Source organism: Miniopterus natalensis, chromosome 6 (genome assembly GCF_054644295.1).
Source record: "Miniopterus natalensis isolate mMinNat1 chromosome 6, mMinNat1.hap1, whole genome shotgun sequence".
NCBI classification, from domain to species: Eukaryota; Metazoa; Chordata; class Mammalia; order Chiroptera; family Miniopteridae; genus Miniopterus; species Miniopterus natalensis.
Genome location: NC_142086.1, coordinates 84,153,483 through 84,175,033, shown reverse-complemented (window position 1 = coordinate 84,175,033; position 21,551 = coordinate 84,153,483). Strand labels below are relative to the sequence as shown.

The 21,551-nt window shown below is 39.7% G+C and overlaps 2 protein-coding genes across 9 annotated transcripts in view; one reads left to right on the top strand and one right to left on the bottom strand.

The window, feature by feature from the left end:
* The window catches only part of TTC3 (tetratricopeptide repeat domain 3), a 96,127-nt gene extending 81,326 nt beyond the window's left edge, over positions 1-14,801 (bottom strand). For 2 of the 6 annotated variants that reach the window (XM_087818406.1, XM_016220677.2), the window contains exons 1-5: positions 14,635-14,717; positions 2,301-2,455; positions 1,322-1,364; positions 853-1,003; positions 319-406 (exon numbers count right to left, since the gene is read on the bottom strand). In XM_087818406.1, coding sequence (XP_087674532.1) covers positions 319-406; positions 853-1,003; positions 1,322-1,364; positions 2,301-2,444 — 426 coding nt within the window. In that variant the 5' untranslated portion in view covers positions 2,445-2,455; positions 14,635-14,717. Of the gene's footprint in view, positions 1-318; positions 407-852; positions 1,004-1,321; positions 1,365-2,300; positions 2,456-5,047; positions 5,159-14,634; positions 14,718-14,743 lie in introns of those variants that run through there. The other 4 variants (XM_087818404.1, XM_016220673.2, XM_016220665.2 and 1 more) reach the window with 4 other exon arrangements.
* Positions 14,802-14,984: 183 nt separating this feature from the next.
* Positions 14,985-20,955, top strand: PIGP (phosphatidylinositol glycan anchor biosynthesis class P). Of its 3 annotated transcripts, none has more exons than XM_087818408.1 (5): positions 14,985-15,133; positions 15,657-15,761; positions 18,177-18,249; positions 19,530-19,648; positions 20,713-20,955. In XM_087818408.1, exons 2-5 carry the CDS (start codon positions 15,680-15,682, stop codon positions 20,841-20,843), a joined length of 405 nt encoding a protein of 134 aa, XP_087674534.1. In that variant the 5' UTR covers positions 14,985-15,133; positions 15,657-15,679; the 3' UTR covers positions 20,844-20,955. The 3 variants fall into 3 exon arrangements, with proteins under 3 accessions (XP_087674534.1, XP_087674533.1, XP_016076184.2); XM_087818407.1 differs by having other exon boundaries at positions 14,985-15,210; XM_016220698.2 differs by lacking the exon at positions 14,985-15,133 and adding an exon at positions 15,478-15,515.
* The last annotated feature ends 596 nt before the right edge of the window (positions 20,956-21,551 follow it).

Here is a 21,551-nt window from a genome sequence, read left to right as displayed (position 1 = left end):
GCAGAATCCCTCACTTTCAGAACCTGGGACAAAGGTTTTTGTGAACCAGGAGCACACTTTCAGTTGAGACAAATTCCAATTTCTATCCTTTAATGACAGTGAGCAGGTCTGGTTCTTAGCATGTCATTTTAGAACCATGAAAAGAGTCATCTACCTGATCTGCCAAATACATAGCACAAACTCATGGATAGCAGAATAATCTCAGGTTAACCAAAACTAAACCTGTTAACCATTATAAATTAGTAACATAAGCCTGACACAATATAAATACTTATATCCTTTAAATAGAAGAGGAAAAAGCCATGCTCTACCACTTACCGCAACTTTCTTTGCCAAATCCACAATATCTTCCATCAACTCAAGATATTGTAATTTCTTCAAACTTATCTCAGAAGCATGAGAACTACTTAAAGACAAATTTATTTTTTAAAAGATTAGGTTCTCATATATAAAAATTCATTAAACTTTACACTTAACTGCATGTTACACCTCTAAGTACTCTGGTTTCTTTGTTCTAGGTAACAATAAGTTGGTTAGTAAGTGGATAAAATACTATCCCTTTTCCTTTCTTGTATACAATGCTAATATTTATAAACAAGCATATTAACTTTTCTTACTCAGTTTCAAATTTAACATTTAATGCTCTTCAGAATTTCATTCATTACATGTAATGGTACCATGACTATTCATTCACGTCCAAATCCCAAGTATTAACTTTCCCCACTCTATAAACAAGAGTAAAGTTGAAGAGTATACATGCATAAGACATAGCCTTCCATCGTACTTGGCGCTCCTCAGTACTGGGTGACACGCTTACCATGTTTATACAAAATGACTAATGCAGTAACTTACGCGGCCTCCACACAGGGATACAACCGTGATATTACAGAACTGTGCTGATGTTGAAACAGAAGTGGCCAGAAGATGTGTATTTTGATGGCATCACAGTAATCTCGCAGGACAGAAATTGGTTTACTACACCACATACTGCAGATGTCGAATTCTTAATTTAAAAAAAAGTAAATTAATATTGTGTGCCTCATTTTGGAATCAATCAACAGTGTTAAAAGGGAAAAAGCAAAAAATGGTTATGGAAAAGTAAGAAATGAATGGATAAAATATTGCAACCTGTTAGATATCAAGAATATTTAAGTGTCAGCTAAAACTCTATTTTAAAAAAAGAAAGGTTTTAGTTTCTAGACAAAAAGAATGGCAAGAATAAATTTTTAAGAGCTATGTAAGCCTGTTATATTGATGTGAAAGGATGAACTTCCCTTGATAGTCTTTCAACCAATTAAAGTTAAAATACTAGTGTACTCACCTAAGTTTCTCTCACTTTTGGCATAATCTTTATACTGCCTACCCTAAAAAAACACAACAGAAAACAAACACTTTTGATTTGTGTCTGATAAGATGCAAAAGTACAGTTCTTGATTTTTAATATTAGGATTATTAATACTAAACTAAAAAATTTCAGTGCACATTTTATTTATACACTTTGAATACAGCATCTTCAACCAAAATGTCTCGGCCTTTTTCCCAGTTTCCCTGAGAGCTTTTTTTTAAAATATATCTTTATTGATTTCAGAGACAGGAAAGGAGAGAGACAGAGAGATAGAAACATCAATGATGAGTCATTGATCGGCTGCTTCCTGCACGCCCCCGACTGGGCATGGGCCCTAACCAGGAATCGAACCCAGCTCACCTGGATTCTAGGTGGACGCTCAACCGCTGAGCCACACCTGGCAGGGCCCCTGAGAGCTTTTCTAATCTCAGGCAGAAACACACTTTCATCACTTTCTCTGGCACTACACATTCTTGCTGTTTAGGCACTGCTTTACTTTCCCTTCAGAAATCACCTCTTCAAAAGCATGTATAACTCCCTGTAAAAACTCAGCACAAAAATACCTATATTCAGACAGTTCTAAATGAAAAATCTTGTAAGAGGTAAATCTCAAAAATTCTCATCACAAGAAACAAACAATTGTAACGCCCTGACTGGAGTTGCTCAGTGGTTAGAGCATCAGCCCGTGCACTGAAAAGTCTCAGGTTCAATTCCCAGTCAAGGGCACATGCCCAGGTTGTGGGCCCGAATCCCAGCAGGGGGCATGCAGGAGGCAGCCGATCAATGACAACTCTCTCATCGTTGTTTCTCTCTCTCTCCCTGAAATCAATAAAGATATATTTAACAAAAAAAAAAAAGACTTTCCTATTACCATCTTAAAAAAATAAAATAAAAATAAATAAAAACCTTTAGGAAGACACAATGTTAAAAACAAAAAGATAACTAATCTACTTACCACCCCATCACAGTAAAGTTGAGTCACACGAACATAATCATTAGACATAAATTCGGGAGCAAAGACACAATCGTCCACATAAGGGCCATCTTCTAAGCAGGCATAATCTGCTACAGTGCAATCTTCCAGGGCAAAATCGTCCATGGTGCACCATCCTAAGGAAAAACACAAACCCAAATCAGTGATTAAATCACGTTGAGATCTGAGCAGCAGTTTTCCTGGCTTCTATGATATTTTAGAAAAACACTTGGAACTTATGTCCCAAGGAACTACTCCAAAAGAACACTAAACTCTCTGGAAGATTCTTGTTCTCATTCTGCAATTCTCTCCCCCTGAGTCTCTTCAAATATCAGTTTAATCTATTTCCTCTTTTCCTCAAATTCAGAGTCACCGATCTCTACTCTGAATTGATTTGTTTACATGTCTCCTTTAGATGGAGGAAAATTAAGGGCATCTTACTCATCTTTGTTATGTGCCTAGCACCTGGTAAGTCCCTCAAATAAGTGTTTGCTGAGTGAACAAGACATCTTTCCACTGCTGTCCTTTTATGCCATCTGCTTTTACTGTATCCTGTGAAACACATTCTTTCACAACACACAAACTGCTACATTCTCAACCTCCTGCCAGAACTAAATCCTGACTCCACTGAGAAAACAGTTTCCTATCAGCTGCTCATATTCTCCTATCCATCCCTCAGTGTCAGTGTGTTTATGTCTCAGGCAAAGGGGCACAGCCAAAGTGGCACAGGGTGAGTCTGTCGATCTCTTAATTCCCCACAGCCGCATCCAGACCTTCCCTCTCCTTCCTTACAGTCACTGCTCCAACACTCTCACAACTACAACAGCTAGATTGCAAGGTAGGCAAAAACCTTCTCATTAACAACAATCACAATTTAAAAATAATTATTTCAATGGGGAAAAAAGAGACTTAGGGCTAGAGTTTCAAACTAAGGTTTTTTTCTCTGAGGAAAGTTCAATAATAAAGATTTATAGCTTTCAAAGAAAAGTTACACAACCTACCCACCTCCGAAAAATGCAGCATTTTATTACTTCTAACTCTTGCCCAAATAACGGCTTTCTTTTCCTATCATCATCAACACCATCACCACCATTTTTTTTTTACACCTTTTTGCTTCACTACTATTTTCTCACTATTGTTAGGACAAACCAACTTTGTTTTCCTAAGCAAGACCACTATTATGTCTTGAAACACAAATCTGTTTCTTTAATTAACCCTTCTCATTAGGTCCAATTTGCTGTATGAAAACCTCAAAGAATCAGAAGCAAAGAACAATCTTCCTAACAAACTCTCTGTACTGTCTGTCACATGTTCCAAGGGTTTCACATGCATCCCCTCAACTCTCACAGCAAGTCTTCTCAGGTTCAATTACCATCACCTGTACTGTACAATGGGAAACATTCTGGGTAAAATTAAGTAATTTGCTCAAGGTCACCAAGCTAGGAAGGATTCAATCCTTGGTTCTCTGATTCCAGTCTCCCCTCTCAAACACTACATTCTACTATAGCTACTTTTTCTTGTCATTGCCAGCTAGTTACCTCCTGGTTGTTGTCATGCTTAAGAACACTGACTAGTTCAGACTGTTCCCCTCTCCTCCAAATTCTATCATCATCCCAGACACACAGAGGCCGATAAAGATGACCCCTTCAAGACCCTGGCCTTGCAGTTTAACTACCTCCTTCACTGCCCACACTTCACCTAGGCTCTTCCTTCCCAAGGCCATACGCCAGATCACTGCCCAGGTCTGACTGGTTTTTAAATCTAACTCTGATTAGCTCCTCTGATCACAACTAAGTCATTCTAGCTCTAGTCTCTCCTACCTCCTACCCAGACATTCTGCAACCTCATCAAGGGCTCTCCTTCCCATCTCTCCCATTCAAATCCTCCATTCTCATTTACTTTGTTTCTACAATTGGGTTTCCACTTTTAATAAGGTCATTAGTGACCTTCTACAACAGATTGATTAAATACAATGTCTGCAGCCTGACCTGTTCTAGATCATCAATATTTCCAGAGTTTAGAATTTAACTCCAAAAGTGGAAAATTACTGGAAAAAATAAAAAGACATTTTAGCACCCAAAGTATGGCATATAATATGGAATCTATGCTATCCTTGGAAATACATACACTTTTAAACTTGTTTGTCTTACAAATTTTTTTTGTATGTAAACACAGAGAAAGCCAAGAACCGTCTGTCACAGCCCACACATCGCCATGATGGCATCGAATGTGATACAATTAATGGGCTCACTTCTGGCAGACTGAGCCACCGTGACATAACAGCCTGGCAGATCTCACTAATACCACACCCTATACCAACTATGCTGTAATTAGAAGACTGGTATAATTTTTATTTTCTATTTTGTTTTAACCAGAGAGGCAATGTGGCATAGTGGTTACGAGCAGGGACTCTGGAATCAGACTGCTCGGGCTTGAATCCTGGCTCTCCCACTTCCTGAGTGTGTGATCTTGGGCAAGTTACTTAACCTCTCCTCTGTTCTTCAATTTCCTCAAGTATCAAATGAAGATAGCAGTACTACCTGACTAATCAGTTAACACATTTAAAGTGCTTAGAATAGTACATGGCATATAGGAACTGCTATAAATATCAACTATCATTAAAATTACTATTAGATGAGTATTTTTAAAATCCATTGTTTGGATGCTTCCAGCTAAATAATCTACCTTAATTGCTAAGTGCAAAGAGCACTTTTCAGCTTACAACTTACTTGACGCTGATGAACACTTCCTCTTTTTCAGAACTCTTCATCTGGACTCCAGAGACCATCTTCTGGTTCTCCTCCTATTCTTCTGGCTGCGCTTCCTCAGTTGCCATGGGCTCTTCGTCTCCATTCCCCGCCACCCAAATGTCAACTCTCTTTTCTTTTCACACTCACTCTCTCCTTGGGTGATCTTATCCACCATACCCATGGCTTAAAACAGTACTTTCTGAACTTCCATCATTTGCATAGCTTCACCATGATTTTTGCCATTTCCACATTATCACATGTATTTTTATTTACTTGGTATTTTTTTTATTGGTCTCACTCGGCCTAAGTGATAATCCATGATGTCATAGGTTTGATGTACAATGTATGCTTTTCATACACATCAAATTCCTAACTATTCAAAAAAGTGTTTATAAACCACTGTTTATACTATACTCTAGCACATGATGGCTGAAATGTCCAAATACTCAAGACTCTCGAAGCTCTCCAAACTGGGTTGCATCTCATGACTTCTAGACCCTCTCAACTGCTACTGGATTTAGCCAACATGTCCCACAAGCCTCTCAGATTCAGTAAGTTCAAAAACAAAAATCTTTTTCCTCAAAAAAAAAAAAAAAAAAAAAAAGCAAGTTCTTTTCTCTTTCTGTGTATCATCAGTTAATTGCTCTACATGTCACCTGCTTTACCCAAACCAGAAACCTGAGGGTCATTCTGGACTCCCCAGTTTCCTTCAACATTTCTACTTAACCAACCACAAAGTCTTGTCATTTCTGGTCTCCTAAGAAATCTAAAATTAGCACACATACACCTCTTCATGCCCAGGGCCACTGCCTTAGTTGTAGCTTCATCTTTCTCCTCTGAACAAATTCAACAAGCAGTCTCCTAACTGATAACTTGCCTTCACTCTTGGAATCCTCTAAAATGATAACATTTTACTGCTTAAAATCATTCAACAGCTTCTCTTCATCTTCAGGATAAAGTCCAAATTCGCTACTATAGCACAGAACGTCTTCTGTGATCCTGTTTCTGCTTTTGTCTCCAGTCACTCCATGAAACTCAACTTACAAGCCAATCATATTCAACAACTGCCTGCATTCCTAAACAAACCTTATTCTGCAAGCACATAATGCCTACCATAATACTAGATTTCCAGGGAGCATTTCCTGATCTTGCTACCACCAAGTTTATCTCTGCATCTGTTCTCTAGAAGTCCAGAGCACCTTGCCCATATCCTTTGACAGCAGTTTTCACAGTCTGGTCATCACAGGTTTATCTCTGTAGGTTCACTATGGGTCTGGAAGGTACAACTGTGTCCTACCAATCTTGACTCCCTAGCTCAGTGTTTCCCAATTTTTTTATTCACATTCTCTGAAGCAGAAAACTTTGCCAAATCACCTACCACCTGTACTGTTATTTGATATTTTTCTTTAAAATAACTCAACTTTTACCAAGAAATTTTACCTGTGGTAGGATAGAATTCTTTTCTAATACAAACTAAACATACTAATAAAATTAAATATTAAAGTAAATGACTTCTAATCCCATCAGTTATAAACTAATGGGGGGGCTCTATCACTGCAAAAAAAAAAGTGGGTCCTAGTTTTAAAATGTATTAAATTTTGCTGAGTTCATAGAAATAGGGAACATTCAAAGCCACCCTTTCCCCACAAAAGCAACAAACCTCTTGCTAGAACTAAACCTGTGGTCAAGAGCTACATGTAGTAATGCCAAGAGCGGTAGTTGAATCAGGACGCACTGAGCACTGGACCAGAAGCAAAGTGAGGGAACTGAAAGTGGTCCCACGAAAACTCCTTGACTCCAGCCGAAGCTGATCCAAGCCCTGACCTCAGCCAAAGCTGATCCAAATCCTAACATAAGGAAAGTAGTCTCCTATCAGACTCTCAAGATTCCCAGAGAAAGATCAGATAGAAGTTCATAACCAAAGATCACCAGGCACAGGAGGTGACAATCCACCATGGGGGAGACACAACAGAAAAAACAAAGAATAAATTCAGACCCCTAAGTACATCAGACATTGGGATTGCCAGATACAGTCTACAGAATATCCACGGATTCAAAAAATGGAACAAGCAACATTAGACTATAAAAATTGACTGGTTATATCTTAAAAAGAACTAAGTGAAACTTTTAGAAATTTAAAATGTAGTTATTAAAAGTAAAAGAAAAAATGGCTGGGGTAGAGAGATTAGGCACAGTTAAAGAAAAAATTAATGATCTAGAAGATGTGCCTGATTAAATTACCCAGCACTGTAAATTCTGGTAAAGAGACAAGGAAATAATAATATGAAAGATAAGAAGTACGTGATCTGTAAACAGTCTAATACATATGTATCCAGTAAACCTTCCAGAAGAAGAGAATAGGTAAAATCAAGGAGATACAATATTTACAGAACATTGGGCTCAGAATCTGCTGCACCTTATGAAGATAAAATTCAGTATCAGGAAACACAGGTATCCAAAAGAGGATGAATAAAAAGTAATCTCCATCTAGACTTAGAGGTGAAAGGTTATGTCAAAGACAGAACATCCAATGGAGCCAAAAGAAAGAGTATTTTCTTCAAAAAGGCATAAATAAAACTGGCAGCAGACTTTGCATGTAAAATATCTTCACTATACAGACAGATAATAAACTATCAACCTAGAACTGTATACCCATCAAAACAATCTCTCAGAAACAAGGGTAAAATAAAAGTGTTTTAGATAAAAACTGAGTTGACCACCAAAAAACCTGAACTAACATCTTAAAAATACCAAATAAAAGACATAAACTGTCTGAGAAAATTAAAAGAAAAATCCAGTAATATGTTCCTTATAAGAGACAACATATAAAGATATTTTTTAAAAAGTGACAGTAAAATTAAGGAAAAGGATATTCCAGGTAAATTATCACCAAAAGAAAGGTGGTATAGACAAAACAGACCCTAAGGACAGAAAGCAAAATTAGGAATGGAGAAGATCACAACATAATAGAAAAGGTTAAATCCGCTAGGAAACATTAAGGTTGCATGTATCTAATAAAATAGCCTCAAAATACATAAAAAGAAAAAATGTCAGAACTACAGGAAGTCTCTTAGAAGGTAACAGTGCGACACCACAACATATCTCTCAATTAATCACAGGTGAAACAAACAAAAATTTAAAAAGACAGTCTGAACACCACAATTTACAACCTTGACATATGGGTACACACAGCTGGAGAATACATCCTCTTCACAAGTACACACAGAACGATCATATTCACTACGTGCAAGACCATAAAAAGCAAGGGCAAACAAATGTGTTTTTTAAAAAGACAAAATACACATTATGTCCTCTGACAACAATTAAGAAATGAGTAAAAAGAAAAAAGTTTAATGTAGATAAGTCTGAAAATGTATAAATATTTTTAAAAATTTAAAAACATGTAAGTCAAAGAAGAAAACCAAAATGGAAATTTTAAAAATACTTAGATTTAGCCCGGCCGGCATGGCTCAGTGGTTGAGCATCGAACTACAAATCAGGAGGTCACGGTTTGATTCCCGGTCAGGGCACATGTCCTGGTTGCAGGCTCCATCCCCAGTAGGGGGTGTGCAGGAGGCAGCAGATTATTGACTCTCTCTCACCATTGATGTTTCTCTCTCTCCCCCTTCCTCCCTCTCTCTGAAATCAATAAAAACATATTTTTTTAAAAATACTTAAGGTTTGAAAGTTAATAAAAACACTAGAAATTAAACCTGTTAAATAAAACAAAAATGAACTTTGAAGAAGTTTATAGCTTTACATATTTATACTGGGAAAAAGCAATGGCTGAAAATTAATAAGCATGCAATTTAAGTTAGAAAAAAATAATATAAGAATAAACCCAGAGATAGAAAAGGAAAGAAAATAAGTAAAAAAGAAAAGATATCAATGAACTAAAAAACAAAAATATAATAGAAAGGACTACTTAGGCCAAAAATTAATCCTTGCCAAGATTAATAAAATAGACAAACTTTTTGCAAGACTAATCAAGAAAAGAAGTTGCATACAAATAATAATCAAAATGAGAAAAGGAAACATAACTACAGATAAACCAGATTTAAAAGGGAAGTAAGATAGTAACATGAACTTGATGCGAAAAAACTTGAAATTTTTGTTGAAAGGACAAATTTCTAAAACTTACCAAACTGACTAAACAGAAAATCTGAAGTCCTATTATTATTCAATTGCTAATTTCTACTAAGTTATTATCAATTTACAATACTTCCACACACAAAAATATTAGCTCTTGCAGGTAAATTCCACCAAACTTTCAAGAAACAAATTACTCCAATTCAAAGTGGCCCAGGAAAGAGAAAAAGAGGACCTACTCTCTAAATGGTATAAGGCACATGCAATCTTATTATCAAAATCAGACAAGACAGTCAATAAAGAAAAATGACAGATGATTTCACTAATAAACAGATACAAAAATCCTAAGTAAAACAGTAGTAACCTCAATCCAGTAGTTCACAAAAGACAACTCACCAATATCAGTTTGGGTTTATCTCAGGAAAGAAAGTAAGAATTAAGAATTTTAAAATGTGTTCATTAGAATTCAGTACATTTAACAGATTAAAGGAGAAAAAACTCAAGATATTCTCAACAGATGCAGAAAAGCATGTGACAAAAATCACAGACTTCCCAAACTTAATAAAGATTATAAAAACTGGTAACAAACATTAGTTTTAATGAGGTAACATTCGCTTTAAAACCAGAAATGAGACATGTATGTCCACTATCATCACTTCCTAATAAACCATAACCACTTTCATTGAGCTTATATCTAAAAGCATGCCAGCATATTAAGGGAAAAAAGGAAAAATTGAAAGAACCAAAAGTGTGACCATTTATAAATAATGTAATTTATAAACCAGGATTACAGAAAATATATTAGAAATAATAAGAGTTTATCAAGTGGATGGATAAGATCAATATTTAAAAATTCATTAAATTTCTATTTATGAACAATAGTCAGGAAACAGAATTTTAAAAAACAATACCATTTATAATAGCAACAAAACTACTAGAAACATTGGAATCAACATTTTAAAAATTTTAGATGTGTATGGAAAAAATTACAAAACTCTATCAAGAGACATTAAAAAACCTAAATAAATAGAAATACATACCAGATCCTCAGACAGGAAGGTTCAAAATCTTAAAGATTTCAATTCTCCCCCAAACAGATTTAATCAATTCCAATTCATTCCCAAAGAGTTTTTCATGTCATGTGACAAGCTGATTCTTAAAACAAGAACAAAGATCCAAGAACAGCTGAGACTCAAGTTCCCCCCAGATACCAAGATTTCTGGTAAACTATAGCATTAATAATTATGGCAGTGGTACCAACACAGAGATAGAAAAGTGGACAAGTGGCACAGAAAGGCGAGACAGAAACAAACCCATGCACAGAGAGAGTAAACATGAAAAAGAGGTGGTTCAGCAGATCACTGGTGAGCAGAGGGTCATTTCAATAGATGGTATGAGGACAACGGTAGCCACTGGGGGGGGGGCGGGGAATGAAATGTGCATCACTGCCCTACACCATACACAAAAACCAATACCAGATGGATTATGAACTGAAATGTGGAAGGTACCATTTTAAAACTTCTTTAAAAAAACAGGAGAATGTCTCTACAATTCCAGGGCTAGAAAAAGTTTCCAATTAGATTACATTAAGAACTTCTGTTCACCAGAACACACCATAAAGAATGAAAAGACAGGCCACAGAAGATATTTACAGTGCATATAATCAATAAAGGACTAGTGTTACAGTTTATTAATTTTAAAAGTCAACCAAACAGAAAAATGGGTAAGAGATATGCCAGATATTTCACAAAAGGAAATCAGAAGGTTCATAAACATATGAAAAGCTGCTCAAACTCATTAACAATCAGAGAAATGCAAAGTAAAACCACAAAGATACATCACTTCATACCCATTTGATTGGCAATTAAGTCTGACAATAACAAGTGTTGGAGAGGATATAGATCCACTAGAACTCTTACACACTGCTAATCAAAGTATGTAATTTGACAAAACTGCTGGCCAAAGTATAAGCTGGTACAAACACTTCAGAAAACAATTTGGTATCATTTTGTAAGTTGAACATTCATAACCCATAACCCAGCAATTCTACTTCTAGCAAATAGCTTACCAGCGGTTAATCCAACCCTTTTTACTGACATCACCAAGATGCTTGTAAAAATTACATACTCTTCACCCTTTAAAATACACTGAATTTTAGCCTAAATTTAAATAATTGCAAAGGATGAATTTCTGGAGTATCACAGTGACATTTTAAAATAAGTGACATTATCATTGGTTTAAATTGTTATAATTATTATAGCAGATTTGATTTTTTAAAATTATATATACTGACAATTAAATATAAAGTTAAATATTTTTGGAATGCCGTTCTTGAGATGGGAAGTGTCTGAATTGAAAGATTTCCCTAACATTAAACATTGTATTTTAAATTGTCCCCTTTGTTTTCTGTGGAGTTTTCCCACTTGAGGCAATGTCCTAGGAAGATTCCATGTGGGTGAGTGGTATGCCTTCCTTATCTAAGGTAGAAGTGTGCTACTGTGAAAGGGAAGGTGGAAAACTAGAACTAGAAGGAGGGAGGCCTCTATGATGGGCCTCAAGCATTACCAATTTTGGAAGACTACACATGAAACTTTTATCTGTAAGCTGATTCATAAACATCACTTATAATCCCTAGGAAAATCTTCATCATTCCCCTGGGAGTAATATACCCAGTGGGAAAATTAGAGAAATTCTTGCATACTGTGTATCAGAAGATATGTACGAGAATCTTCATTAATAGCAAAACTAGAACCAAAATGTCCATCAACAGAAGAATGCATACACTGTGTTATATTCACCCTTGGAATATTACACAGCAAAGAAAATTAAAGATTTAAATCTATACTTGGTACCAGTGACCCTTAGAAACATAACATTGAGTGAAATAAGCAAGTCCAGGTAAACTGTATCCAGTAGTCTCTTTTTTTAACTCAAAAACATCAGAAATCATACATTGTTGAGGGATGTATACATATCTGATAAAATTATTTTCAAAAAGCAATGAATGACACACAATTCAGGAGAGTAGTCACTCTGGAGGTGAGCACATTCAATGCTGGTCATTTTGTTTCTTGGAATGAGTGGCTTAAGAGGTATTCATTTTATTGTTTTCTTCACAACTTAAATAGGTTACATATATTTTGAATTTATCAAATATTACATTAAATAAAAAAAAAAGATTTCTAAAAACAATTGATCATATAAAAAAAGTATTTCATTAAATCACCTCACCTGCCACTAGAGAGGTACATATATCATGGAAATTACTACCTTTACATCAACCACAGGAACTGACATACATTAGGTACAAAATAAATGTTTATTGTGATTAATCTTATAAGGATCACATGAGCCAGTTAGTTGTGAGAGATAAGCCCCATAGGCTGACACCCGACTAGAGCAAAAGCCAAATTTAGCATAAAGCCAAAGTTATAAGGAAGCTGATCAGTAAAAAGAAAGCAAAAATGTAAAAGTCTGATAACATAAACTGTTAGCAAGGATGTGAGAAAATGAATGTCCTCACTCAATACCAGTGATAGAGTCAAAATTAGTACAACCATTTTGAGAGCTTGTGATACTTGTTTAAGTTGAAGATGCACATATCCTACTATCCAGCAAATCTACTACTGGGTGTATTTCCTAGAGAAATTTCCAAATTTGTGCACAAGCAAACAAGTACAAAGATGTTTATTGCGGGTTTGTTTTTAGAGTCAAAAACCAGAAACAACCTCAAAGTCCATCAATAGAGAAATGGATCAATAAATAATGGTATATTCATACAATGGTATTCTATACCAGCAATTAAAATGAACAAACCAAAGATAACACAATTTTCCAATTTATTTATCAGTATCAAAATGTAATGCTTTTTGAAAAAAAGCAAGTTGCAAAAAGACATTTTTTCATACCATTAAAGTTTTAAAACACAACACTACATGATTATAGGTTCACTGTCATCCAAATATAAAATATGCAAGGGAATGATATACACAAACCTAAACATGGTGGCTACCTCTAGGGAAGGAGGGGGAGGAACTGAGACCACCTCCAATACCTAAAATTTTATTTCTTTAAAGAAAAAAAGGATCTGAAGTAAATTTGACAAAATTATTACATCTGTAAATCTGAGTCATGGATTGGTTAGATTCCCCTTAGTATTGCATATATGAAATATGCCAGAAATTAAAAAGAAAAATTAGGCAAGAATAAGACAATCAAGCAAAAGAACAGAGAAACACACCCAAATGCAGCCCTTCAGTGCAGAACACGAACCTTTGCACAATAGTAGTTAGGTCCCTAATGGATTTGAAGTTTCTTTCCCTGTGCGTCCCATTTCCCTTAGGATAAAATGCAAATTTCTTATAATAAAAAAATGTCCTAGCTAGAGCTGTAACTATGAGGAAGCTGCTCCCGGAGGAGATGTAAAATCTGTAAAACATGTATCTTGTTTCCCTCGCCAGGATGTTGGGCAGAATCAAGAGACATAATTTATGTGTACGCCATAAAACACTGAATGAGCCGTCAGGTATTACTGAGAACGCCAGGATCGGCTAGAATGTACTGATTTTGTAAAATTTGGAAAAAGTCTGCAATCGAAGGGCCTCGGCATTTAGGGCGCCTCTGGAAAAGGCACGCACTGACACCAGCCCAAATTCACCTAAGCCTCAGCCCGATTTTTGGTCCCTGGCCCCCCTTACAAACAGGCTGGCTCAACAGGCCACACCGGTCGTCATAAACACTACGCAGCAGCTGGCTAGACCCGCCGCTGCCCCCCGCCCAGCCCAAACCACCACGTTAACAACGGCGGGGGGAGCGCAAGATTAATTTCCCTCCCCCGCGCCCCTCATTGGGGACGGGAGGGGACCGCCCCGTCTCCGCTGACTGTCTCAGGAAAACAGGTGGCGCAGACGTAGGATGCACAAAACTGAGGACGGGGCGTGCACGAACGCTCACAAACACCCGCACACTGATCACGCACTCGACAGGACCCAGGCGCGGCACGCGCACGGGGGGGGGGCGACGCTGCAGGCGGGGGAGGGGTCACCACTGTAGGAGATGCGGCCACGCGCGCAGGGGACGCGCACCCCTCGGAGAGGGGCAGTGACACGAAGAAGGGCTACTCACACTGGCCCGGGACGCCCACGCCGTCACTGGGAAGAACCCGCGCGGACACAAAGGGGCCGGAAGACAACACACGGGCGCGTGCCCGCGCGCTGAGGCCGCAAACCCCTCGCCTCGCAGGCGGTGTCAACTCAAGACGAGGGTGCGCGGCGGCCAACGAGATGCGCACACAAAGGGGCTACTCCCACCCTCAGACAGACACTCGGAGGGACCCACTCTTGCATAAGGGGGGGCGCCAGACAAAAGGGACACACCCACTGTGGCGACAACCGCGGCCCCACCCCCACGGGCACCCCCATCCCACGCAGACACACCACAGGCACCACAGCGAGCGACGCACACACACCCACACTCACCACACACCCACGGAGGGGGTGTGGAGGGCCCCTCTCCCCGGGCATCTCGGCTGCAGCGGGACAAGGTGACACATCCAGGAGCCCTGCCACGCGCCAGGTGTGCACTCACCCGGGCCCGCTGCCCGCGAGCCTCGGACGCGGGCCGCCGACGCCACCGCCGCCGCCGCGGCCGCCTCGGGCTCTCCACGTCAGCCAGCGCGGGCTGGAGCGGGCGGCAGCGCAGGCGGCGGAGCGTCACGTGGGCCACAGCGCACATGCGCAGTCGCGCCGCGCCGCCCCCTCTTCCGCAGCTGCGAGCGAGCGAGCGATTCGGCGGACCCCCGGCGCTCGCGAGCCCCTGCCCGACGGGGGTGCTGGTGCGCCTGCGCCCAGGCGGGGGGCGCTGTCGCCCCTCGGCTTCTCGCTCGATTTTTCTTCTCTCGCTCCGCTGCGGCTCCCCGGTCGGCGCTTGCGCAGGGGACTCCGCGCTGAAGCGGCCAAGCTGTCAGGAGGGGCCCAAGTGGGTGCTTGAAGGTCGAGGGCCACCTTGACCGAGAATGTGACACAGTAGCTCCCGTTCCCCCGCCATCCGAGAGGGCAAGTGCTGGGTCCTGGGCACCTCGGCCCTGACTCGGGGAGGCCGCGGGGGCCCTGGCCGCCGCGCTGCCCAGCTCGTCCCTTCCGGCAGGGAGGCGACGCCTGCCGAGATGGAGGGGCGTCAGTCTCTTCCCTCCCCTCCTTCCCCGGCCGCCCCCCGCCCCCCGCCCCCCGCCCCCTCCGCCGCGGGGTGTGCGCGCTCTGGCGCCTGTGCGCGTGCGCACGCGAGGGTTGGCGGCCGGCGTGCGCGTGCGGGCCGGGCGCGGGTGCTGGTGTGCTCGCGTGCCAGCGGGCGTGGGCTGGAGGTGTGTGCGCGGGATGGCAGTTCGCAGTGATGTGGGCTGCAAAAAACGCCGCAGAGGCTGTGCCCGCAGCAGAGCGACGAGCTTACAACAGACCAATGAGGGGAGTCCGTCGCTAACGGTGATTGTGTTTCCTTCCCACAGATTGTCTCAAATCCACAGGGAACATGGTGGAAAATTCACCGTCGCCATTGCCAGAAAGAGCGATTTATGGCTTTGTTCTTTTCTTAAGCTCCCAATTTGGCTTCAGTAAGTACTTTTCCTGATGGATGGCCGCGGCCTTTTTCTGGTGTTCAAGGACAAGGAAATTATTGCATTTGTTATTAGAACGTGACACATGAACCGTCATTCTTTCTACCTATAGCTCTTTTTAGGAAAATGTGAAGGGGACTCATGTTTGTTCAGAGTGTTCTATATGTGAGGTACTAGCCTAAAAGACTTATACAACACCAGGCAGGATTGCAAAGTGAATAAAACTTGGTCCCAGTGGTCATGGTCTTATGGACAAGACGGACAAGTCAATCTACAATTAATACTCAGTGTGATGTGCCCTGAGAGCCCCGTGGAGAGACAGACTGGGACATCAGGTAGCTTTCTTCCCAGCAGTAAGGAGGAGGAAGTGGGAAGGCCTGCAGTGAGGATTTGGGAGAGGCTGCTGTGCTAGCTGTGGGAGCTGGGGAGTGAAGGGAATTAGGCTGGAGAAGTCAGGTGTGCTTTACATCATGGATCTCACTCAATCCCTGTAACATCCCATTGTGCAGATAAAGAAACTGATGCTCACAGAGACACTAATCGCCCAAGTCACACAGCAGGCCCTACATCTTTTCCCCGAAAGGATTTGAGAATTATGAGGGGACAAGAGGGAGAAAATTGGGTACCCATGATCCAACTTTTTAGGATTTTTGTGCAAAGTAGGGAGGTGGGGGTGTGAATTTTAATTGCATCAGTAGAACCAGCCAAGCTGTTGGGTAGGGGAGTCTATGGAGTGAAGTTATAACTTGAGTTCAGAGGTCAACTCTTCCACAGATTAGCTGTTTGCTTAACCTCTTTGGGCCTTCAGGTTCTTCATGTGTAAAAACCTGGTGATAATGTTATCCAGTGCTTATCGTTCACGAGAAAATCCTGTGATGTAGATGTTGTTATTGTTCCCATTTTACTGGCGAGAATACTGAGACATGGGTTTACATAACGTGCCCAAGGTCATGCAGCCAGTAACTGATAGAGCTAGGATCAGAACCCAGACACTTTAGATTCCACATATAAGTGAGATCATGTGATATTTTTCTTTCACTGCCTGGCTTATTTCACTTAGCATAGACTGGGGAAGGGGAAGGAACGGGGGGCGGGGGAGAACTGGTCATTGGGGAGAAAAAGGGACATCTGTAATACTTTAAACAAAAATAAAATTTTTTTAAAAAATTAATTAATTTAAAAAAAGAAGAAAAAAAAAGAACCCAGACACTGTGTTGGCTTCACTTTGCTGCCTCTTACAGCTGTTGTGAGGATCAATTGCCATAATTTATGCAGAGCACTTAAAACAATGCATAGGGACAATAACTGCTAATAAATGTTAGCTGCTGTTACTATTATTATCATAATCAATATCACTTTTTAAAATTTGTGTTCTATAGTATATTTGGAGGATTAGAAACTATACAAATAAATAATAAAAGCAATAACTTTAAGACTTAAACTCAATAATACCCACAACAAAATTTAATTCAACGATTTTTTTGAGAGCACTGCTATGGGCAAAGGAGGAACAAGCAGCCAAAATCTGCTTTCATAGAGTTTTCATTCTAGTGGGGCAAGAAAGCCAGCGGACAAATGAAGTAAATGTAACATACGCAGTGTCTGGTGGTAATGTACCGTGGGGAGAAATTAAGCAAGGAAGGATGCAAAGTGGAAGGAGACTGCTGTTTGAAGTACAGCAGCCTGGAAGTGTCCCACTGTGTGGTGAGGGTTAAGCACAGGCGTGAAAAGTGCGAATTAGCCATGTGGTGACCTGGAGAAAGAGCCTCCCAGGCACAGAATAGCCAGTATAGAAGCCCTTAGGAAGAAGCATGCCTGTGGGTTCAGGGAACAGATGGAGGTTAGGAAGGTTGAAGCCTAAGAAAGCGAGGCAGAAAGTAGATAGAGAAGGTCACAGGTCAGTACCCAACAGTTATGATAAATCTAGGTGGGAGGTGCAGGAGGGTGTCATAATTCTCTCTACATTAAAATAGTCCCTGATTTAAAAATAAGGTAATTGTCTTAGCCTGCTCAGGCTGCTCTAACAAAATACCATAGACTGGTGGCTTAAATAGTAAACATTTTTTTCTCACAGCCTGGAAGCTGGAAGTGCAAGATCAGGATGCCAGGATGGTTTGGTTCTTGGTGAAGTCCCTCCTCCTGGCTTGCAGACAGCCACCTTCTCCCTGTCCTCACATAGTGGAGAGAGAGAGAGAACATAGGGAAGCTCTGGTCTCTTTCTTAAAAGGACACCAATCCCATCACGGGGGCCCCATCCTCATGACGTCTTCTAAACCTCCCTCCCTTCAGATATTGAAAGGAGGGAAAAATCATTTCTGAGTGAATCGGGGAAGCTTCACGACAGCTTTTTGTTTGATGTGACCCTCAGTAGATGAGATACATGCTCACTGACCTTTCCTTCTTTCTTTACAGTACTGTATCTCATGTGGGCTTTTGTTCCTGAGTCTTGGCTAAACGCCTTAAGCTTAACCTATTGGCCTCAAAAGTAAGTTTTATATATTGCTTAAATAAAATAAGAGTATATTAATGCTGTTTTGAAGGATCAGATTTTTTCCTTAAGACTACTCAAATTTTAAGTATTTATTTTCTTAAAATCCATAAATAGGCATATAGAAATTTAAAGCTCAGCTCAGGGGAAAGGGTCTGTAATCTCTGACATCCGGAGGTCCCCCAGTGAAATGTCCAAGTCTCCTACAGTGAGACTTGCCAGTTGGCCATCCTGGCCCACATATATACAGTGCTTCCAATTACCTTGTTAGCACTTCATTTTTAAATGTGAGTGGACAACCATAACTTATCAGACATTTTTTAAAAGCCTCTAAAATGCAAAAGAAAGAAAAGGGAACTTGAAGGGAATGGAGCTATGGAAGGAACAGAACCAGATAACTATGAAACAAGAACAGAATGCTATAAAAAACGGAATGTTTACAGAAAATTACTACTGTTTTTGGAAATTATAAATATAGCAAAAATAGAAATTTTAATTGATGGGTTAGAAGATAAACCAGAGGTAATCTCCAGAAAGTAGAACAAAAGACGCAAAATGGAACATAGAGAAAAAATGAGGAAAGTGTAACGATGAAAAAAACCTTACCTCTTAGAAGTTCCAGAAAGAGAAAACAGTAGGAAAAAAATGTCTAAAGAAACAATGCACCCAGTTCAAACCTGCAGTCACCCAATGTGCTAAGCTGCATTGAGAAGCATATTGGAGTCGTGTTGGAGAATCGAGGACTGATACGTGCATGGAACATAAGCAAACACACAAAAAGATGAAATTCTACTTCCAGGAAAAGCAAAGAATTGTATCAGAAAACATATAATACTACCAAGGTGCTCAGTTGCAAGCATTATTTATACACTCACAATATTAAAAACCTGAATATGACCAGAAATTGTGAAGTAAGTATACTAAGGACAAGAGGAAGGTGAGAGAGTGAAAGAGCTCAGTTGCTCATCTCCGTGTTAGGAAGTGCAGAGAAAATGTCTGAAAGTTGGAAAAAACACAAGCAATTATAATATGAGTACCTTGTGTACAGATGTAGAGGTAAATACCAGAAGAAATAGCTGAGGCACAAACACCCCTTTTAGGAGATAAGGTTCCAGGGTTGGGATGGGCCAGATGCAGGTTGCAGCTTTTCATTACAGGCCTTGTAGAACTGTTTGACTGTCTTTTATGTACATGTATTACTTTAATAAAATTAAATTATTTGTAAGAGTTACAACTTTTGGGGAAGTCTGTTACCTACTGAGCTTTCTCTCCTGCAGGTATTGGGCAGTTGCATTGCCCGTCTACCTCCTCATTACTATAGTAATCGGGTATGTACTCTTATTTGGAGTAAACATGATGAGTACCTCACCGCTCAACTCCATTCATACAATCACAGGTAAATTTATACCCATGGGAAGTGCTGGGGGGCAGAGGAGTAGGATATTGGTGCTTTTATCAAGAAAAGTAACCAAGAACAGGCTGCAATAATGACACCTCAGCACAGTAAAAAGAACTTAGGAGAAGTAATGCAGTTACCCCACAGGCATGTTTACATGGGAAATAAGTTCTGATAAATATGCTGTTCATAGCACTAGTTAACAGGTGTATTTTCCCATAAAAACCACAAGTATAATATGTTCCTCAACTTTGCCTGATAGAAACTTCTTTATCCTAAACAGGCAGTGTTGATGGAAGGGTGGCACATAGGTCTTTCCAGGGCTTGTCCAAAAGGAGGGACTTTGGGGTGGGGTTGTCCTCAGGATCCCTGTATATACCTGACTCTAGTAAGGGGATAGATGACCCACGGCACATTTTTGCAGTTTGCTTTTTTTTTTAAAGTTTTTTTTCCCAAGTCTAAATATCGAAATAAATTAAGCAGACTCCTAAGCTTTCTTAGATTGTAGGAAGTGGAGTACTTCTTAAGTTTCCAAGTATGATTTTTAAGTTTTTAAAACCTTTTTCTGTGAGCCTATACAATGTATTTTGAAAATCAATTATAGTATTTTTATATTTTTTTCTGATAACCTATCGTATTCCCCGTATTCTTGACTGGAAATAACAATTTGTGCAGAGAGGGAAAAGTGTTACGTTGGTATGAATGATTGTACCAAATGACTTAATAGTTTTTGGGTGTTGATTTAAATATGTTGTCTAAGCCTGAATAGAATTCTGTTCCTATGAAAAATGGGCAAATGAGACTTTAATCATCATCATACCGATGAACGAAATATTAATTTCTTATCCAACTTAGAGATGTGAAAAAGTACTTTGCTAATTTCTATTCTAACTGGGACATTTCTTCTAAAGAGAGAATTCAAGTAATCTTTTAATTATATTTGAATGTGGTATTTGTCATTATCCGAGCACTAGCCTAATAAGTTATATATAGTGGGTCTCCATAAACCACAGGGACGGTAGGAGGAATTGTGGGGAATCAGAGCCTGTGCCCTCTTCTTGCAGATAACTATGCTAAAAATCAGCAGCAGAAGAAATACCAAGAAGAGGCCATCCCAGCACTAAGAGATATTCCTATTAGTGAAGTAAACCAGATGTTCTTTCTTACAGCCAAAGAGCCTTACACCAAAAGCTGAACTGTGTGTACATTGCCATCAAACGTTTATTATTAAAGTTTCAACATAATAATTTTGACCATAATTATCTCTCTTATTAATACCTGATATTAAAATACTTTGAAAAATGAAAGTTGAACTTCTCTTAGATTAAGCTCCATTAATATTGTAAATGTTCTCAAATATTAGTTATTAATGGACAGGGTAAATAAAACACTGCATTACCATATAGTAGACGTTTTAAAATATAAGGATCAGTAGAAGCAGAAAGTTCCTCCAGAGAGTCATTCCTGTTGTCATTTTCAAAGAGCAATTGTGTCTTTTCTGCTGTTTGTTCTTAGAGACCCAGAATTCAGACTCCGATTTGGGGGAAGGGTTCACCTACTGTATGTGTCCTTGCCATCAGATTCACGTCTACGACACAAATATTTATTCAGTGTTCACTATGGACCAGGTATTTTTCTGGGCAGTGGGATGCTGCAGTAAGATTCTCAAAGAGCCTACATTTCAGAGGCAGATGGAGATAGACCAAGCAAATAAATAAGAAAATATTCTTTGTGATGGGTGTTATGCAGAGAATTAAGATAGTATAATGTTCTAGAAAGTGACTGCTTTAGATTGAGTGGTCAGGTAGGCTGCTCAGTGAGAAGCAGCTGAGGCTGAGATTTGATTAGTGAGAACAGAAGCCAGTCATATAAAGACTGGCGGGGCAGGGTGACCTTCCAAGCA